General features: G+C 37.1%; 1 protein-coding gene across 13 annotated transcripts in view; it reads left to right on the plus strand.

Annotated features, from left to right (window-relative positions):
* Window positions 1-19430, plus strand: part of robo2 (roundabout, axon guidance receptor, homolog 2 (Drosophila)) — a 618934-nt gene that overhangs the window by 312190 nt on the left and 287314 nt on the right. For all 13 annotated transcript variants that reach the window (XR_001477914.2, XM_015341922.2, XM_015341928.2 and 10 more), the window contains exon 2: window positions 2399-2725. Coding sequence is in view for 12 of the 13 variants with exons in the window: in XM_015341922.2 (XP_015197408.2) it covers window positions 2399-2725 (327 nt within the window). In the remaining variant the exon portion in view is untranslated. The remainder of the gene's footprint in view (window positions 1-2398; window positions 2726-19430) is intronic.

Raw genomic sequence — 19430 nt, forward strand, 5'->3', positions numbered from 1 at the left:
GAAAATGGAAATTATACATACCTTTAAAAAGACCTCTATATGCTGTACTTTGCAGGGAGAAGTAATTATTTTTAAAGAATGAAACATTTGTGCTAACTTGAATCTTTAAAATGAGACACTGTTGTTCCAGTGTATTAGGAACTAAAACGACCTTGGTCAAAGTTCATTGTTGATCCACCAGATAACGATTCCGGACAGACATCCCAGTAGGGATAATGTTTCCTCAGAAAACTCTGTAATGGGAAAAGAAAATACTGCTTTCCAAGAGAGCTATTTAATAATCATGATTTCCCTGTTTTGGCTAATGTTTGGTTTTATTTTGTATGAGTATTCTTTTTATTATGTTTGAATCAGTAAAAGCTGTGAGACTTGAAAAAATATTGCCCAAAGCCTAGTTTCGACTTGAGATCTTGTCAGCTTTCTTAGATTAGTCTTTTCTTAGAGCCTCTGAGTGGGTCTAAGTGATGTAAATTTCTGGCTGCCCTTTATATCGGCTATGCGAAAATCTAACCACAAACACTCTAAACAGTTTTATTGGAGTTAATTAGCATAATGCCCAGACTATCTGTGGTGCAGCATTTCCCTGTGTTAAAAGAACCTCTTTTATTAAACTTGAGTCAATTAACATTTTAACATGAAATGTAATTAGGAATGTTAATAGATACAGGATTGGATGTTTTAACAGCGTGAATTTATTTTCTCATCCGTCCCACATCCAGAATAAAAATAATTGTCCATTGTAAACAGAGAAGGGACATTTTGTTTTAAATTTCTGTGTTGAAAAAAGAGCAATAGTATTTTACTTGTCATCTTTAATTTCTTGACTGTTATTAAAAGTATCTGCTGTTGGGTTGAATTTTTTACTGCATTTAGAGTATGTTAGAAACAGTATAATCTACTCGCATCTGTGATAGCTTCATCCTTACTGTAAATGTTAGAGGTGCCAATCAGCTGGTTTCTTTGACATGCAATACCACATTATCACAAGTATATTGGGAGTGCAAATAACAGTTCCCATTCATAGTGAACTCAATCACTCCTTGATTGATATTTGTATTACAATTAATAATGACAGAAGTCTTCCCCTTTACTTTAGTACCTAGCCTTCAATGTGGTCTTTGAAGTGGCAGTGGCAGTGGCAGTGTGATGAGACATGTCTTTGAAAGAAATTACACATTTCACATGCTTTTGAAAAGGCTATATCTCTGCAGTCTAAGTTGGCATTTAAATTCTTTTATTTAAAACCCAGATACCATATTTGGGGTACAGATGGAGGGAAAAAATATAGTTGTTTGATTTTAACATGAAGAGGGAGCAAATGATCAGCTGCTGTTTTGAAGGAATCCTACAGTACCTTTAAATATCAAATATCACTGTGTTTATTTACCATGAAAACAAAACCCTCAAGAGATTATATTGAGAGGCATGTACCCACTGTTTGAAGTTAACAGGCTGACAATATGAACTTAATGTGGTAATGCAAACATACCTTGACCTATGATGCATGGAATGGTTAAATCGCTCTTTCCATCCTGGGCGTTGAAATGCCAGTCTTCCATAACAGACTAATCTCTACGACTGGGATTTTAAGATCATAGCACATGATGAAAGCCTATTAACATGAATTTCTATGTTATATTTCTCCCTTTTCCAACCTCTTCAGATTTCTACTCAAATGAATCCCCCTTACACAATAAATGAATGGGCTATGGGCTCACCCATATGCCTTTCCACTCACTTGCATCACCTTTTGTACAGATTTGTAGTTTAATAATTGGCCTGGATCTTCCGTCATCTTCAGTGTAGGCTAGTGAATCTAATGAATTGGTTCATACAGTAAGGAGGCACTTCAGTTAATTAATTAATCTAACTGATATGTACTGTTGGTTCACAATTATCCTTTAATCACCTATTGATAAATTAAACTTGCTTCCATTCTTAGAGATACAGTATGTTCATCAATGGAGTTAGATTTGTAAAAGAAAAACTGTGGTGTGCATAGTGAGGAATTCAGAGAATTAAGTTCATGCATGAAACAACTCAGAGAAAGTTTGCAAGACCTCAGGTATAAACTGAAAGTGGCTCAGAAGTGGGGCATGGCAAGGTCTAGAGATAACTGTTACCAACAGACAACAGGACAAAATGAGGAAGCAAGATAATTAGGACAGTAAAAAAAAGATGCTATTGCTGGTGCTGCTGAGTTTGCTTTTGGGTGTAGTATTCCGTTCTTCAAAAGGTGATCAGGAGTATTTATCCCCTTGTCTTGAGATTTAACTCAACTTTTTAAAAGTTAAAACAGTGGGATCTGAAAATTTGAAGACATCAAAATAGCAACATTAATGTGCTAACAAGTATGTCTTCATATAAAGTGTTCTTTCCTCTATTGTGTCTGTTGCAGGATCCCGCCTTCGCCAGGAGGACTCCCCACCCCGGATTGTGGAGCACCCCTCTGACCTGATCGTCTCCAAGGGGGAGCCGGCCACCCTCAACTGCAAGGCAGAGGGCCGGCCCACCCCCACAGTGGAGTGGTACAAGGACGGAGAGCGGGTGGAGACCGACAAGGACGACCCCCGCTCCCACCGCATGCTGCTGCCCAGTGGCTCGCTCTTCTTCCTGCGCATCGTGCACGGGCGCCGCAGCAAGCCGGACGAGGGCAGTTATGTCTGCGTGGCCAGGAACTACCTGGGGGAGGCTGTGAGCCGCAATGCATCCCTTGAAGTTGCATGTGAGTACCTCGCTGCCTTTTAAACCCAGCATACTTTGTGCTCCCTGAACTTGTGTCCTTTTTTCTTGAGCTATCCGTTTTATCCAAACATAAGGAAGATTTATGGTGCTTTAACCTTGGACAATTTCAGAAGACCAAGAAAGACAGATTAAAACTGGGAACTAGCCAGTGTCTTGGATATGCTATAGTAATATATCCTAACAAGGACAGATAATGTGACATTTTTCCTAATGCTTTTACTTTGATGTTAACTGTAATTATTAAATAGTGATTAATAACTCTAATTTTGAAGAGAAAGACTCCGCTAATGTTTTCATCATTAAACATGATAATACAAGAAAGATCTATTTTAAAGAGAAAATACACAACCATTCATATAACTTTTCTATTTCTTTCATTTAAAGTCACATTCCTTCAAGGTTTGATGCTTACTGAGACACAAAACTATTTTTAAAAAGTGCTTTGTGAAAACCTAGGCTCTATGATCTCTTTTCCATCACACTGCTATAAAGCTACAGTTTCATACACCCTTAAACTTTGCCTTGCGGTTTAGTGGGGTCAGCCGGTGGGGGGTCATGCATGGGCTAAAGCCAGATAACAGAAATTGCAAAAATAATAAAACATTGGCAGCCAGGACAGTACAGTAGGAAAGATCCTAGACATGAAATACGATAGTGCAGAGCATTTTGAGCTGTGCACCTGTCTTCCCATGATTCTGCTGCTTTCTTGACTTTGAAGTTGAGCTCTCCGATTATTGCTGTTGCAATATTTGAGGGTCACTGTTCTGTTCACATGCTGTGACTGGACACAGGTCAGTTAAACAGGTCCTGACAATACAGATTGCTCTTCATTTTGTAGCACTGAAAGAACTGTATGTGAAGATAAAGACCAAGGTCTCACAAGAGTTCCAGATGTTTGCCTTTGGCATTTTAATTTCTGTCCTTGAGATATATCAACTAAAGAATTACATACAACACAGGGAAAAATAAGGATTTTGTGAGGGTATTGTAAAGTACTTCAATTAAAGAAGAAATATAGTATTTTAAACAATGAGTTTGACTTATATTTATCTTAATGGAATAACATGAATACTAACATGAAAAGGTCTAGATCTTATTGCTTGCAGTTTTATACATTTGTATAATCAGTATTTAATAATTACAAGTAATAGGTTTATTCCATGCTGAAAAGAGAAGAAAGAAAACACGTTTTGGCCGTGGAGCCTTCTTCGGGTGTTGGAAATTGTTTTAGAAGTCTCTGTGTGTGACTCTGGGTGGTATCAGAGTCTAAAGAAAAAAGTATTAAATTTCAGGCAAAATCCTTTAGGAAGGATATTATGTCGACGACATCTGTAAAGGAATAGAAGGTGGTCAGCCTGGTCTTGGAACAGATCGCTGTGAAGAGACGGAATGTTGGTTTAGTGAGAGAAGGGGGCAAGTGGCCCAGGGAGGAAGAGAAGGTGTGACGAAGAGATCTAGAAAAAGATTTGGAGGAAGGCATAGTGGGTCGCAGCAGGTGTAGGCTGTAGTAGTTCAGGTGGGTAGCTGCATCAGCATGCGTAGGCTGCAATAGAACAAGTAATAGGTTTATTCCATGCTGAAAAGAGAAGAAGGAAAACGCAACATTTTGGCCGTGGAGCCTCCTTCATATATTTGTGACACCCTTCATTGTATTTGTGAAATGCCAAATTCAGTTTTAGCCTCTGTCATAACTGCTTTTTCTTTATTTCACAAAACCTGGTTTGATTTGTCTTAATATTAAGTGTTATTGCAAAAGATTTTCTATTTATATACAAAAGTATGCATCTGAGTATGCATTATGACAGTTTGTCATAATACTTGAAATGCAGTTTAATTCCTTTAAAGTCTTCATCTCTATTATTCCTGCAAGAGTTCCACAGCAGTAGATTACTGCTAATGGTGTCCATGATTCTTGTTTTGCTATGTGGGTCTGCTGGAATGACCTTGAAGACTATGTTTGTGTATTTTGAGAAGAAAAAAAAAATAACAGGCTTGTTCATGTCCTGCTCTGGCCGCAGAATTGCTGTTAACAGCGACTGTGAAAAAGATGTGGACGGTGGCGTAAAATATCATTTTCATATATGATTCATATCCTCATCTGTACCTTAACATAGTGCCTTCAGACTCACACATACACAGCTTAATATAAAACAAAACATACAGTACAACCCGAGCACTGCATTAAATTACAGTTAAACTGATATATAGAGCTTCATGGCGTTGTTTACAGTTGACCTACTTTTGGAAGTTTGCCTGCTCCATATCTGCTATGTTTGTAGAAGAGTCTCTATCATTTATTGATTTTTAAGTTCAAATATATATGTTCATACCAGGAACACAACAATGTAAACAATAACTTTTATGTAAGCCCAGAATGAAAACATCACAAGAAGAAAACAGCTAAAATTGAACAGAAAAGAAGGATAACCAATAATTGTGAAATGTAGGGTTTACAGAGTCTGAATGTAGAATAGTTCTTCCAATGAAAGTTGTTTTCCACTAGTACTGGAATAATTTTAAGGAACACCTCTAATTAGAGAAAATTATGTAGTATAATAACAACATTCTTACAATTACACTAATGGAGGAATGTAGTGCCTTTCAGGAGACATAAGATTTCTCATTTTTCAGCACAGTCAGCTGGACCATCTAGCTCTCACAGCTCGATGGGATTCATATCAAACAATACTGTATCCTGATAGCTTTTCCCATTATGGGGAGCTCAGAGAAATCTGAAATGGCATTATATTTGTTTTCTTCCTGCAGTTTTTTACCGTTTTCAGCTGCTAGTTATGGTTAGATTTTTTATATCTCAGGTTTTAACTCCCAACTTCAATCCTTGTGTCAGCAAGGGAGACTACAGTGCATTCACACAATCTCAAATATTGTGCACTTTTATTTGACTTCCCAGGCTAAGACAGTACTAACAGTAAGGTTTAACATCAGACAGGGATCTGGCACACCAAAAGTTTAAATACAATTATTCTTACATAACATAAAACATATTATATATGCTTAAAATTCATTCAGGTTTCATGTTAGATTTTAAGTAATTACTGTATATGGTCTGAAAAATTTCACACTGTCCTCTAATATCATCTAATGTTAGCCTATTCCTATTTTACCTGTAACATAGTCTCTTATAACTTTATGTATCCCGTGTATCTTTGTTAATATTTGGAACTAATTATATTTTTCTACTACTACACTGCTTCATTGTAACAAAGAGTTTAATATTAAGATTTTTGCTGTGTTTTCTATACATCTTACGTGAAAGGTACATTTGTCTTTCAGGACAAAGAGGTTTGTCACCAGATTAGCATAATCATATATTTAATTGCAAGACAGCTGAGCATTTTTGCTGCTTAAGTAAACTCCTTTTATGAAGTGTCTTCATCCAGGCAATCAATATTTTTAGGTATTTTTTTTTGTATATTGATATGAAAAATAGCCTGCTTTGGGAACAGAACAGGAAAGCATAAATATACTTCAAAACAGGGATCAACCTGCTTGAACTTACAGCGCAGTCATTTACCACAGGGAGTGTCAGGGGACACACTGTGAGGTTGGGTTTCTGGTCTAAGAGCTGGGTAGTGCTTGTAAGAAACACAGGGGATCAGGAGGGGGTGAGCTCTGTCCAGCCCTGCCTCTGATCTTGTCGAAGACTATAGCCATCCCCCGAGGTCCAGCTGCAGCCCCCAGGTGTTAAATACGTGACAGCAGCTTGATCTATCGATCAGAATAAGAGGGGTTTCAGGCCTAAATGAAAATTCATGAAAAATTGATGAAGTCTCCATATTATTCTTCCCTTCTTCCCTTCCTCGCTGCTGGGCGCCTGGCCAGTGGGGGAGATTAAATGAGGTGTTGAATGCTTTAGTGCCTAGGAGGTTATGGTTCAGGGGTCAGATGTCATAGAAAAAAAAAACTCTCAGGTTGTTTCTCTGTTTCCTAAACTTCCAAAGTGCAAAATGGTGGGAATTTCCAGAAGCTTACTTGTCTTTTAACATTACAATAAGAAGAAGCTTAAATATCAAAATTGAGTTCTCTAGTGGATCTTATGCTTATTTTTTTTTCAATATGACCCCCCTAAACAGACTCTTGGCCTCTTGCACAAATGAGTGAGCAGAATCCTTCCGATAATTGAATTGCAGCTCTGAAACAGATTGAATTCTGTGTCTGCAGGGTGGTTTAGGCCTACTTGTCTCCAGGACTCCTAACTGGGCTAGAGTCAGCCAGAAAATAAGGAGAAAAAAGTCTTGCATTATTTATAGGGGACAGATTGCTACAGTATTGGGCTCTGTTTCTCTGTTTAGCCGCTAATAATAATAATATTAATAATAATAATAATAAAACAATCTTACTTACTTTCAAACCTCACTGAATACATGGTTTAGTTGAAGAGGTTATTTTGGCACTTAAGGTGTGTTTTAGATATAGCTACTTGGGAATGTGTAGCTAACATAACTATGTTTCTCACAGGACAATTTAAAATAATTGTTTTCAGATTCTCTAAGACTGGTATAAAAGGTATGCAATCTTACTGTTTTCAGTTTAAAAGATGTTTCATCATGATGTGATTCATTGCTTATTATTTACACTATCCATCCTTCTTCTTTTCATATAACCTCTCAAAATAAAGACAATATATTTTTATTTTCTGTTTTTTTGTATTCATATAAAACATTGCATTGGTTGATAATGTTAAATAAATGCATTACAAAAATGATGTAAATGAGATAAGTAAATAAAAGTGAAGGAGAGTCCATTTAGACTCTTCTGTGTGCTCTGTTTAAATGTGGACTTAAAGGCATTCCATGACTTTCAGTGACATATGATATCATCTAACAGTAGAGGAAAAACAATGCATCTTAAGCTACATTCCATACAATTGTATATTTTTTGTGAAGTAATGTATTAATGTATCATGAGATATGAATAGACTACTCAGGAACACACTTTAATGTGTAATTTATGACACAGTCGTTTTGGGGTATTACTCATTATGATAATAAATTGTCTTTGTGTCCTGGTAACTTAGCAATACAGATATGCAATTCACAAGAACCTAGCACTGTGACAGGTCTCCTTCCTGACGTGGAGATCAAAGGGAGGGTGACAGGCCAATGAAAAGTCCCAGAGGGCACTGCTCCATAGCGGACCTGTCAGTATCCTCTATCCTATAGGCTGTACACTTATCTGAAAGTGATTGGCCTTGCTCAGCCACAGCAGAGTATCATAGTATGCCATCAGTCTATGTTACAAAGGGCGAGGAAGAATATGATTTCTTCATTGTGGACTTCGGATGAAAAAGAGGAGGCAAAAATTGGGTCATATGGAGCTGTTAAATTGAAAATGTGTAAAAAGTATTTGTGTGTGAAATCCCCAATCTTCTGTCCTTCTGTCTCCTAGATATTCAGGTGCATCCCTAAAATCTGATAACAAAGGAAAATTTAACTTCTCACATCTTTTCTCTTGAGTATGAAACCCATCTTATGCTTTCTGAATGCTCATACAGAAACAAGTGAAAATAAGAAGAATATAGAAAAAGAAAAATTAGGGCTTTGTGAGTTCTTAATGAGAGTGGATGTTGAATTGTGGGCTCATTTGTCAAGGAATGCTTGTTTTCCTAAAAAACAAAAAAAAGTCTAAATTGCAATTTACAGTGTTTTTGGCATATACTGTTTTTGTCAGGAATAAACCTGTTAGTAGTTAATGACCAAGAAGTAATGTCATGCTAAAAATGCAACCTCAACCAGAAACACATGGTAGGATTGTAAATCTCAAGAACAAATTAACATTTCATTAAAGATTTAAACATGTTTCTTCATTTTCAGTTGGTGAGACACAGAGGCAAGTCTCTGCATCTTTGAGCCAAGACATTCTGCCTCAGAAAAGCGATTACACTCCCATCAGTGTGTACAGGAATGCTGGTGGACTGGCGGGAATGTTATCGTGTGATAACAGAGGTGCAGAGCTCCTGCTGCGCTGAGCAACTCCTGATAAAAACCTGATTGAATATGTCAGGTTTATATCTTTCTTGTGTACAAGTCAGCTACCTCAATACAAAACACTGTTATCTCCAGCTAATAACATGCAGCCCAATGGCCAGCGGAATGCTTTGCAGATTATAGAATATCTTTCAACCCAATTGCAAACAAAATTATTGCCAAAAAGTTGGCTGATTCTCAATCAGATTTATGACTATTTAAATTCCCTCTGGATTGCTAAATGCTGTTTCTTAGCATCTGTTTTCTCTCTTTAGAAATACACAATAAGATTGAACTCTAAAAATGATCACATTCAACATTCAAGAGATTAGTACTCTTCTTTGAAAAGATCATAAATCTCATGGACCATTACTCTATAACTGCTACTTTTCTACTACAAGCGTAGAAACATCATCAGGTTTATAACCTTGCTATAATAGGGTCAAGCCAGGGTGGCATCAGGGAAAGTTTTATGAAGGCAGCCATGCTGCTCCAAATGAAGTTTATTAAGAACACTAAAGTTATAAAATAGTAGGGAACTGACAGATAAAGGTAGCAGGAATACCAAGCATTTTCCCCTTGAAGGTACTACAGCTTATATCTATTTGGCCCATATCGGTGTCTCAGCATATGCTAATCGGCAGATAAACTATACAGTGAGAGCACGGCAATGCATCCTTTTTCTCATGCCAGTCAATAAGTCAATCATCCTCTACAGGAATTCAGCACTTCCATATGGTGGTGCAGCACAAGCTATGACACACTTTTTTTTACGTTACCTTTTTTTAGTGAACCAGTACATCCCGTACATGTGTCTATGCCAACCTAATTCAATTCACTTGTTCCAAAATCTCTTATATTTATTTAATATTATTTAAAATAAACTTGTACTATATTGTCATATTTAATACAGTATATAATTTACTGCCCTGAGGCTTATGATTTGAATGTCCTACTCTGACGTGATTGTGAAACTACATTTCCTTTTCTCTACCGTCAGGCTCCAACATACATTTCACTGTGGCAAATCTGATAACAAAGAAAATTCTGCATGGAAAATGGGAAAATATTAGGGGTAAATTTGGATTGATTTTCACAAGAAATGGAAATTAAATAGTTTATATGACTGATGTTGGATGGATGGATGGATTTATTTTGTATTCTGTTCATTTTTAATCATTTTATCAGTCTTTCTTTAGTACACAAAATGTGGACTTTTGCATTTTGACATAAAAAACATTTTTATTTGCAGAATTTCTTTTGTTTGGTTAAGGAATGAAATGACATTGAGAACTCATATTTCATATTTTCTTTTCCCTGATGATACACTTTTGCAGACTGGAAAGCCATGTAAATTGAGTTTTACCTTTGAGACCCTTTAATTAGTTAATTTATTGAAAATCATTGTCTTTATAAATTTTTATTGCTGAAGTTTTATAAATTGAAGTTTATACTGATTCTTTTTATAATATGGCTGCAAAAAGAATCAGTATAAACTTCAATTTATAAAACTTCAGCAAGAAAACACAACAGACACGGCGAATAGATGTGCAGACAATAAACAGTGGCTCTATACAAAAATGGGAATCATAATGATATCAGTTAACTAGATGCTTCACATATAATGCATCCTGTCAAAATTTTCCTTGTTTTTCTGTTTCAATGATCAGAATTTCTGGTCTGTTATGTTTTAATGGTGTTTGCTATTAAGTGGTACAATGTTTTCTTTATTATTTAATGGCTTCTAGTTAAAGTCCTTAAGTAGCACCATCAATATATTATTCCTGCTTCTTATGCAGGCATAGATAAAACTCCTATTTCAGGTGTGGAGTGTAACAGATTACTCCTTGTGGAATTGGGCAATGCGGTGTTGTCTGTCACATGTTTTTTTTTTATTTACGACTCCCCTGGTTCTTTTCTCATTGATGGCTCCCCAAGTCCTCAGCTGGGGTGACCTCCAGTGTGCCCACTGTGGAGCACTGTGCAGTTAATGAGATCCAGCGACACTGCGACCCCGACCCTCTGACGGCCCCAGCTCCCCTCATCCATCTTCTTTGCCCCAAAGGCTGAGAAGCAGGGTGTGAAAACAGGATTAAACAAGTGTGAATAAACAAGTTCAAGAGCTCTCAGTCATGGATGCCGGTCGTCGACAGTGGCAAAGTGAGACATCAATACAAAAGTGCTGAGCAGACACATTACTTCACCATTAGTGCTCCAAGATAAAGTGCCAGGTTCAGTGTTTGTTGTTTTACTGCAATGTTATTTATGACTTCTGGGTTTTGACAATGCTTTCTGTTCTGTTCCCTTTCTGAAATTGCAGTCAGGTGCCTTGTTTGCATATAAAGGGGGCACACAGCAGAATGGTTCTACAATGGCTTTCTGACATTGTTAAAAAAAATAGAGAACTTAGAACATAGAACAGAGAACATAGAGAATAACCATACTGTTGCCTTCTTTGTTGGATTGATAATGACTTATGCAGCATTGCTCCCTTTTTAAGCAATCTGAGATCCAATATCATGAGTATGAGTATGCTTCTAGTTTCTTTTAATTTATTTGTGGTTAGGGTAGTTGTGGTATTAGATCTTCTGAAATAAGATCCAATTAGAATTTAGGATGATGGGTTTTCACAACTGCCAGTTCAGTTCTATATTTTCTTGCTCACTGTGGTTGAATCTGGTCTTAGTTTATCAGCTGTCCCTTTCTTTATTCCTCACCATATTTTTGGAGAAGCAATCAATCCTAGTGTGTCCACTGCAAATGCACATGTAGAGGAAATGTGCATCAGACATGGATTAAACCCATGATTCTCCCCAACCTCATCTTCTTAACATCATTTTTTCTTCCAACTTACCTTACCAGTTCCTACAGAGGAGTACAATATTACCGTTCTGCCTGGGCTTCAGCTATCTCCCATAGAACAAACCAAGCTATAGAGTCTTTCAGGAGTTGAATTAAGACCTGTCATTCACTGGTGGCTCATAATCAATCATGTATAGCTCACTGATTGGACAGCTATGATGTCCCACTTGCAGCCACTGGTTAGTTAATTTTGGCCGCAAAACAACATTAGATTGTTATTGTTCTGAGGGCCATGGTTCAGACAGCACCTGCCCTTTCATGTGACAGCAGGCTCTTCTGCTCTTCTTGCATGTGGAGTATAAGCTGACCACCAGTGATTAAATGTATTTATTTAGTTCAGTGGGTCAGAACTGTCACCACCCTACAGGAGTCACTGATGGATTATTATTTTCAGCCCTTTTGACATCTGCCCTCCACCTTGTCCCATCCTCCACTCAAATTCATAACTTCTGTGTCTGGACAATGACATGCTCAGCTACATCTGTCCTCTCACAGGCACATGGAAGTCACCTTCTAATTACCAGCTCCTGTTTCCATACAAAAGGAGCAGACAGTGTGGGAAAGGCCAATGTGGCAGTCCCCCTGGGTTTCATATTTGTAACATTTTCTATTAAGGCCACAAGAGGAGAAGCAACACAAACCCACTTATTAAATTGTTTTGTATTCCATCCTTTATATCCATATTAGGGATGTTGCTCTGGTCATTGCTTTTTCTTTTATATCAGGCTGTTCTTCTGTTTATAGATTCAAATGTGGCCCGGTATTATTTATACACACATAAAAGGTGGTGATAAAGTCTTGCAATCACCCTCAGGAGATCATCTCTGCAACCGGACATCTGGTTTGTGGGATCATGGGCATAGGAATGACAATGGGGAAAAGAACACACCAGTAACCAGGACATTGACTGAGATTTTCTTTTTGGAATTGATTGGAAAACTTTGCAGTAATCCTGTTAATTTAAATATAATTATCACATGTAAAATTCATATACAGTAGACTTGCAATACTGGGTATGAAATTCTTTATATGTAAACATTTAATATTATGATTTTTTCCTTACATACTATGTTTAATTATTTAATTTTGTGCAGTTAATCAAATGATGTACCCTTTGACCTTCTTTATTTTTAAGTCATTAGGCAAAGCTGTGACATAATAAATGCTGTGTGGGTATAAGTTTACTGCCCCGTGCGTTATCAATCCTTTTTTTTGCAAATGTGTCTCAAGGCATTTGCTTTAATCCCCTGGGCAATGACATTGGAAGAGTTATAGTTTGTCAGAATTTGTTATGACTTGTAATGATCTTTCAATAGTGGAGCAAGATATTATGTTTGGCTAGAGTTACTTCTGTTGAAATGGAAACCAATAAGGCATTAGGTTCTTAACAGCTGCACAATAAGGTGTAATATGAGTGCTCTGTCTTGCTCTGCACTTTCTCCCTCCCTGTCCGAGACTATTTGAAACTGATACATCTGACATCCTGGCCGTGTCTTAATGAGTAGCTTAGGCATTACATTAAGCACAAAACCTTAAAGGAAGGAGATTAGGAGTGCACATCAAGCCCACGACAGCTGTGTGTCTGCCTTACTCCTGCAAGTTTTAATGAGATCAACTACACAATGTGAGTATTCCATAACAGCAATTTCAAAACAAGATGGAAATAAAGGTCATCATAATCAGTCATCATTTCCTGAAAAAGGAGGTACAACTCTTAAATTTCAACTAAATAACTGAAAGAAGAAAAAATATCTGAAATTGATTGAACAATCTTCTGTTTTTTAAATGCAATTTTCTCCCAAACAGTGACAACAAGTATATTACTTTTCTTTCATTATGCAATTCTTTTTTTGGATGATCCTTGCATTCCTGATTACAAATTGAAACCTACTTTGTTGTCTTTTCCTCTTGCTAAAACCAAGTATTGGAGGTTCGTCTGGGCCCTAGCTATGAGAGACATGGATTCATTAGGTCTTTCACTTGTTGTCCCTCCCCGAAGATATAGTATATGTTGCAGTAAATTGAACAGTTATTCTGTATCCAGCTGTACAGAAATGCTATCGTGTGAACACTTTATAAAACTGCATTAATCCCTGTGTTTCAATCCTTTCCCTGCTGATCTGCTAGCCAGTTTATACAAACAAGCATGCTAGCCTGTGCTGGAAGAGATGTGGACGGACAGAACAAACACATCTCTGTGTCTGGAGATTAGACAAAGAAAGAAGGGCCTGCCAGTGCTGATATTCAAGTTACACACCTTATTAAAACAGCTGCCCTTTATCTGTGTTCTTTACGAGGATGTATGATCAAATGGGAGCCTTTTATATTGGTGAATGTGTGTGCATATATTGTATGTATATCTATTATATGTTTATTATGAAATCTGAAAATTATTTGCTATTATCTAAGTGGTAATGTTTCAAATTCCCATGGAGCAAGACTTCTAGGCCACCCAGCTATAATAATTTGTATATACAGTACAGCTGCTCATTAGCATCTTCGAATCGTTAAGTTTTATGCAGATTACTTTATAATTTGAAATAATCAAGAAAATGAATTATAAACACAGAATCACACCTTTAGACATTAGTAATTCATTGGGTTAACATAAAACAATAACGATTTCTTGTGTTATTGTGTGTATAAAATGTTAACTGACTCCAGACATAGTGACCAGCAGTTAAAAGCAGAAGGCGTGAGTGACAAATTTAAAACAGTTTGGAAGGAGTCGAGAAATGAAGTCTTCACCATACTGCTGTTTCAGTTAATGCTCTGTATAGCACTGCCGCAGATAAGAGTCTGACAAAGAAATCCATTAGGGTTCACGGAAATTAGAAATTATAGTTTTTAGAGTAATTCTCTTATCTTGCAGGAAAAAGAGGTTAGTGAACACTGCAGCAATATACGTTTCCCCTATTCACTTTAAAAAAGGTTTAGAGCTAAAGTTTTATTAAAGTCTGTAGGAATTGTTGCTCTCTCCAAACTTTTTAAAATACATTTCCTGATACATTGATTGTGTACAGTATATGAACATTTGCATCTGTGTGGTATGTAGTAGGGACGCATGGCAGGATTCTGTTAGATTTGAAGTTGATCTTTTAAAGCAGTGAGTAATTAATTTTCAGGTAAAATGAAAGCTACAGTCACAGCTTATGACAAGTCATTGCAAAAAATGTAAAACAGATCTTTGACTGTATGTGTGCCATAGAGATTACACTGACGTTCTAAAAATGTCATATAACACTGAATATTTTGTACTCTTTTAAAAACCTGAAATGATAAAATTATGTAGAAATCTAAAATAAAGTTTATAGTAGTACAGTATCTGCTTTGTCATAATAATGTTAGAAGCTATCAAAATGACTGAAATTATGTGCAGCACAAAAATACATACAATTACTCTTTGCCACTTTAGCAAACAGTTTATTTCTCCTGCTGATTTTAACTTGGATGGCTGAGAAATTTACTTGGTTTAGCAAGATTGAAAAATATAAATCAGAAACAGCATGGTCAGGGAAAAAAGCCCCCGGCCTGAGTTCCCTGAAAACAGCTTAATTGCTGTACATGAGCAAAGCCCCTTGCATTAAAAGTGAAATTTAACCACTTGATTTTTTAAAGGCCCCCATGGAGTTTCCTTCAAAAGACAAATAAATTACAGTCTTGACACTGTATAAATATCGATTTTTACTGCTCATACCTCAATAGAGATTGCAAACACAGAAAGGACACATTGAAAAGTGTTTATCAGATGATAAAAAGTACTGTGCACAGCATATGCAATCTGTGACCTTTTCATGGACAAGCTGAATATTTTTAATTACAGAGGAAAAATTTAAACATAATGCTAAGCTTTCAGACTCAAGCTCAATCAGTTTTAGAATCTCAAAGTGTGAAAAATAATGATCTCCATCAGCATGATATATCTAAAAATGTATTTTAGAAGCCAAATATATGGAGGAGAATTTTTAATTTTCACTGTATTTCCATTTAAGAATTCCAGTGTATTGCTGATGGTTGTGAACTCCAAGCATAGTCCTGAAATGTCTTCACCATAAAAGCTGTTTTTTCACCTTTGACACAATGTTTACCCCAGATAAAAAGTATTTTCCACCAAAATGAGAATAAAAACTGTACTCTCTTTTACCTGCCTGTCTGAAAGCTGATAATGGGTATAATAGAGTGGGTATGTCTCTAGACTTATAATGGGTAAGTTGTGGGTTTAAGTCTCCACTTCAGGCACAGCTGTTGTTCCTTGTGTGAGGTAGGGGCTCCAGTCACAGTAATAACACAGAATTCAGGATTCTGTCGGCCCCAATAAGCTGTTGTGGCTTGAATATGGAAGTGCTGACTTAGAAGCTGAATAAGCTCCAAAATGGGAGCACTTCAGCAGCTACCTGACAGAGAGATTCTTTCTCTACTTGACTATTAAGAGTTGAATGGTACTTTTTACACATAATCCAATCCTGTTGATTTTCTCACACAGTCAATATTAGGGTCGCCATCACCAGTATGGATTGTTGATGCAAGCTGACAGGATATTTAAGCAATCAAAGGCTCTTGTATAACTTTAACCATGCGCAGTGCTGCAGTGCTGGCATGTCCTGCTGGGGCATCATTAAGAATCTGAGAGAAAAATGAAATTAAGTTGCACAGAGACCCAGAGGAGAGTACAAGGAAGTGGTTGGAACAGGATGCCGACAGAAGGGGGAATGGTGTGCAAGACTGATGGTAATGGGAACACTGTCATTGGAGCCAAGCAAGGCATTGGTAGGGAAGATGTGGGGATGTGGAGATGTGGGGAAAGAGCTCGTTCCTAGAACTGAAGTGTAATCGTGACTTTGAGGAGAGCTAACAGGGGTGTCAGAGAGCCCTGCTGACATAAGGTACTGTACAACTCAGGTGAAGTGTGGTCTAGTCTGCATAAATCTAAACATATGGATTCCCTCTTTTGGGGAGTCACAGTTCCTTTCAACATGTCCTTTGTGTCTTTCTCTGGGCCATTTCATATCACGCATGTCTATGTGCATTTTATTTACACATATAAAACATCCATCCATCCATTTTCTAACTGGTTTATCCAATTCAGGGTCTTAGGAGAGCTGAAGTCCATCCTGAGAAGCAACAGGTGCAAGGCAGGATACACCCTGAATAGAACATCAGTCCATCACAGGGCATATAAAACATGAGTTAGCAAAATTATATAGATGGCTGGCATACTAATTAGCCTTGTTACACAGTAATGAATTATACATATTGTATACATGATGTATCCATTCACAATGGATTGCACTCCACTTCCTTACAAATGAAGTGATTTCCAATTTTTCCTGTAACTGCCTGTATTTCCTAAAGTAGTGAATGACTGTTATGGAATCCAGAATGTATTGGAGCTCTATAACACTGTATATAGTATGTATACCTAACCCACCACTTATGGTTTTATTTTATTTAAAGTGTTTTAATTATTTTTATTATGCTCCCAGATTGCCAGCAACCCTGCTATAAACTGAACTTTTGGGTTCTGAGGTTCCTTGAGGCACTCTTGTGGTGGTTATTTCTACAAATTCTCATGATTTATGCCACCTTTTTATATATACTTAATGCATAATTCACAGTCATAACAATGCACAGATAAGCAAAAGATTGGGTTCTTATTATCACAATTATAGGTAATCATTGATTTATATAAAAAGATTAACTGATATTTAAAGTAAGCCCTTAGTAAGACACTCCACACTCTGATACATGGGTTCAACTGGAAAAGGGGATGAAATGTGGAATAGGGAAAGGAAAACAGTGCAGTCTTCTTCCCTCTGTCCTCTGACCCCCTAAGTGACCTCAGTGGGCTGACTAATGGCGTTCACCTGCCCTTAGAATGGCTCTGGCTAGCCCACCAGCCTTCTCTTCCTCTGAAGCTCCAATGTTAGTGCTTGACATTTATTTTATTACACATCCACTCAGGGGCTCATCCTGGCCAGATAATGGGTGAAACAGCTGCAGCAACCTTTGTACTCCATGGCCTTTGACTGGTTGACCCTGGCTGACAGAATAAATGAAAGCTCCTCCTCGTTGTTGTATAATCAGCACAGAAATATCATGCTAATAAAGTTATATCCTCTAATTGAAAGATTTATGGCAGTACATTTAGTGATTACAGTGTTATATGTGACAAGGAAATGTAGATTAACATGATTACAGTCAACTGGGCAATAACTTGGAGTTAGCGTGTAACAGACAGCCAAACCTGTGTCACACCCACTTTGTTTATTGCAGTTCCTAGATACTGTCAAGAAGGATGGAAGTGCATTTCAGTTGAGGAAATATACTGTATGATTACTCTGCAGTTCAGGTTTATTTAGGAAAAAAATGGTCTGAAGTCACATGGAGCTGACCAGTTGAATGCAGAAAATGCAGTCTGAAAAGTATTGTGAAGACACTCGTCTTTTCACTAAAATTGTTTTGTGGCAGCATTTGTTACTTTGCTTTTATATAATTCATACTACCACTGTGTTTTAAAATAATCATGTAGGTATCTCAGGCTGTGCAAACTAGGTGTAATAGACATATGTGCCATGTGTTTTCATTTACAGGTTTTGTACACAGATGAATACCACTGAAGGAAATGTATGGAAATGTAGCTAATATTCAACATAAGTTGTATACATAATATAAATTGTCCAGAGTTATTGATCTTCAGCCACAGTCAAAGGTGTCTTATCTCCTTTTAAAAAATGTTTTAAACAAAACATTTTCCGCATTGAGACCAATAGCACAAAAGGATTTTTGTTTCAGAATAGCACCACTACCTTCCTAACACTGGAATCAAAAGCCTGAAATTCAGGGCATCATTATCACTAATGACTCCTTCCAACTGCTGAGTGAAAACAATACAATGAACTCATTTATGTAATAGCTTTTCTCTTACACTTTAATTAAACTATATTGGATCCAAATCTTTGACAATACTTAAATCAAAAAGGCTAAAAGGGCTAAAAGGGCTCCAGATACATAATTGTTATTGTTTTTTGCTTAGAGGATCATCTTGAAGAATAAAACTGTGAAAACTGTAATAACTCTTAAAAATGTATTCCCTTTAAACAAAGAAAAAGGGGCAACCAAAAAAGATTACAGTCTACAGAAACAGCATTAAAAGAACACTGCCTCTTTAAGTGCAGGATAGCTGGTGACTGCCACCTGTCTATGCTGTCAACAGTTACCCTGCACCCCTTCAGCACCCTGCTTCCTCTCTGCTCTCTGATCACAGCACTGGGGCTGCCTGTAGACGATAATGATTTTAGACCAGCAACCAAAGGCATGGAAAATCAGATAGCGTGGATGACTGCTGCTAACAAAATTAGCCCGGTTTCTCATAAGCTATAATGGCTCACTTGACTCTAATAGAAGAAAAAAAAAAAACAGAAAAAAAATCATCAGAAGCCAAGAGGAGTGTTGATTGTTATAAATATTCTTCATCCCTGCAAACTATCATCTCTTTGTCTCCACCGGTGGCTGTTTCTGAGGAACAGTGATAGGTCCCTTCTGGTGACAATGATTAACTTTGGTGAGTGGCAACAGCCAGGCCATCAAACCTTTCACATGAACCGCGCAAGGCTGCTGGCTTGCTGAGCCAAGTGCCAAACTTCAGTTATTCTTTCCTGACAGCTGAACTTCAAATGCCTGAAGACGGGTTGCATTTATTTTTTAATTGTCACTTCTTTAATTAATTATGACAGAGTTAGAAATAAGAGAGTTAAGATAGCCACGAAATTTGATGTTCCTGGGTTCTCATCTTTCACATTTTGTTTAAAAGAATATGGCTGTTTAATTTTAGTAGCT

The sequence above is a fragment of the Lepisosteus oculatus genome, chromosome 5 (genome assembly GCF_040954835.1).
Source record: "Lepisosteus oculatus isolate fLepOcu1 chromosome 5, fLepOcu1.hap2, whole genome shotgun sequence".
Taxonomy (NCBI): Eukaryota; Metazoa; Chordata; class Actinopteri; order Semionotiformes; family Lepisosteidae; genus Lepisosteus; species Lepisosteus oculatus.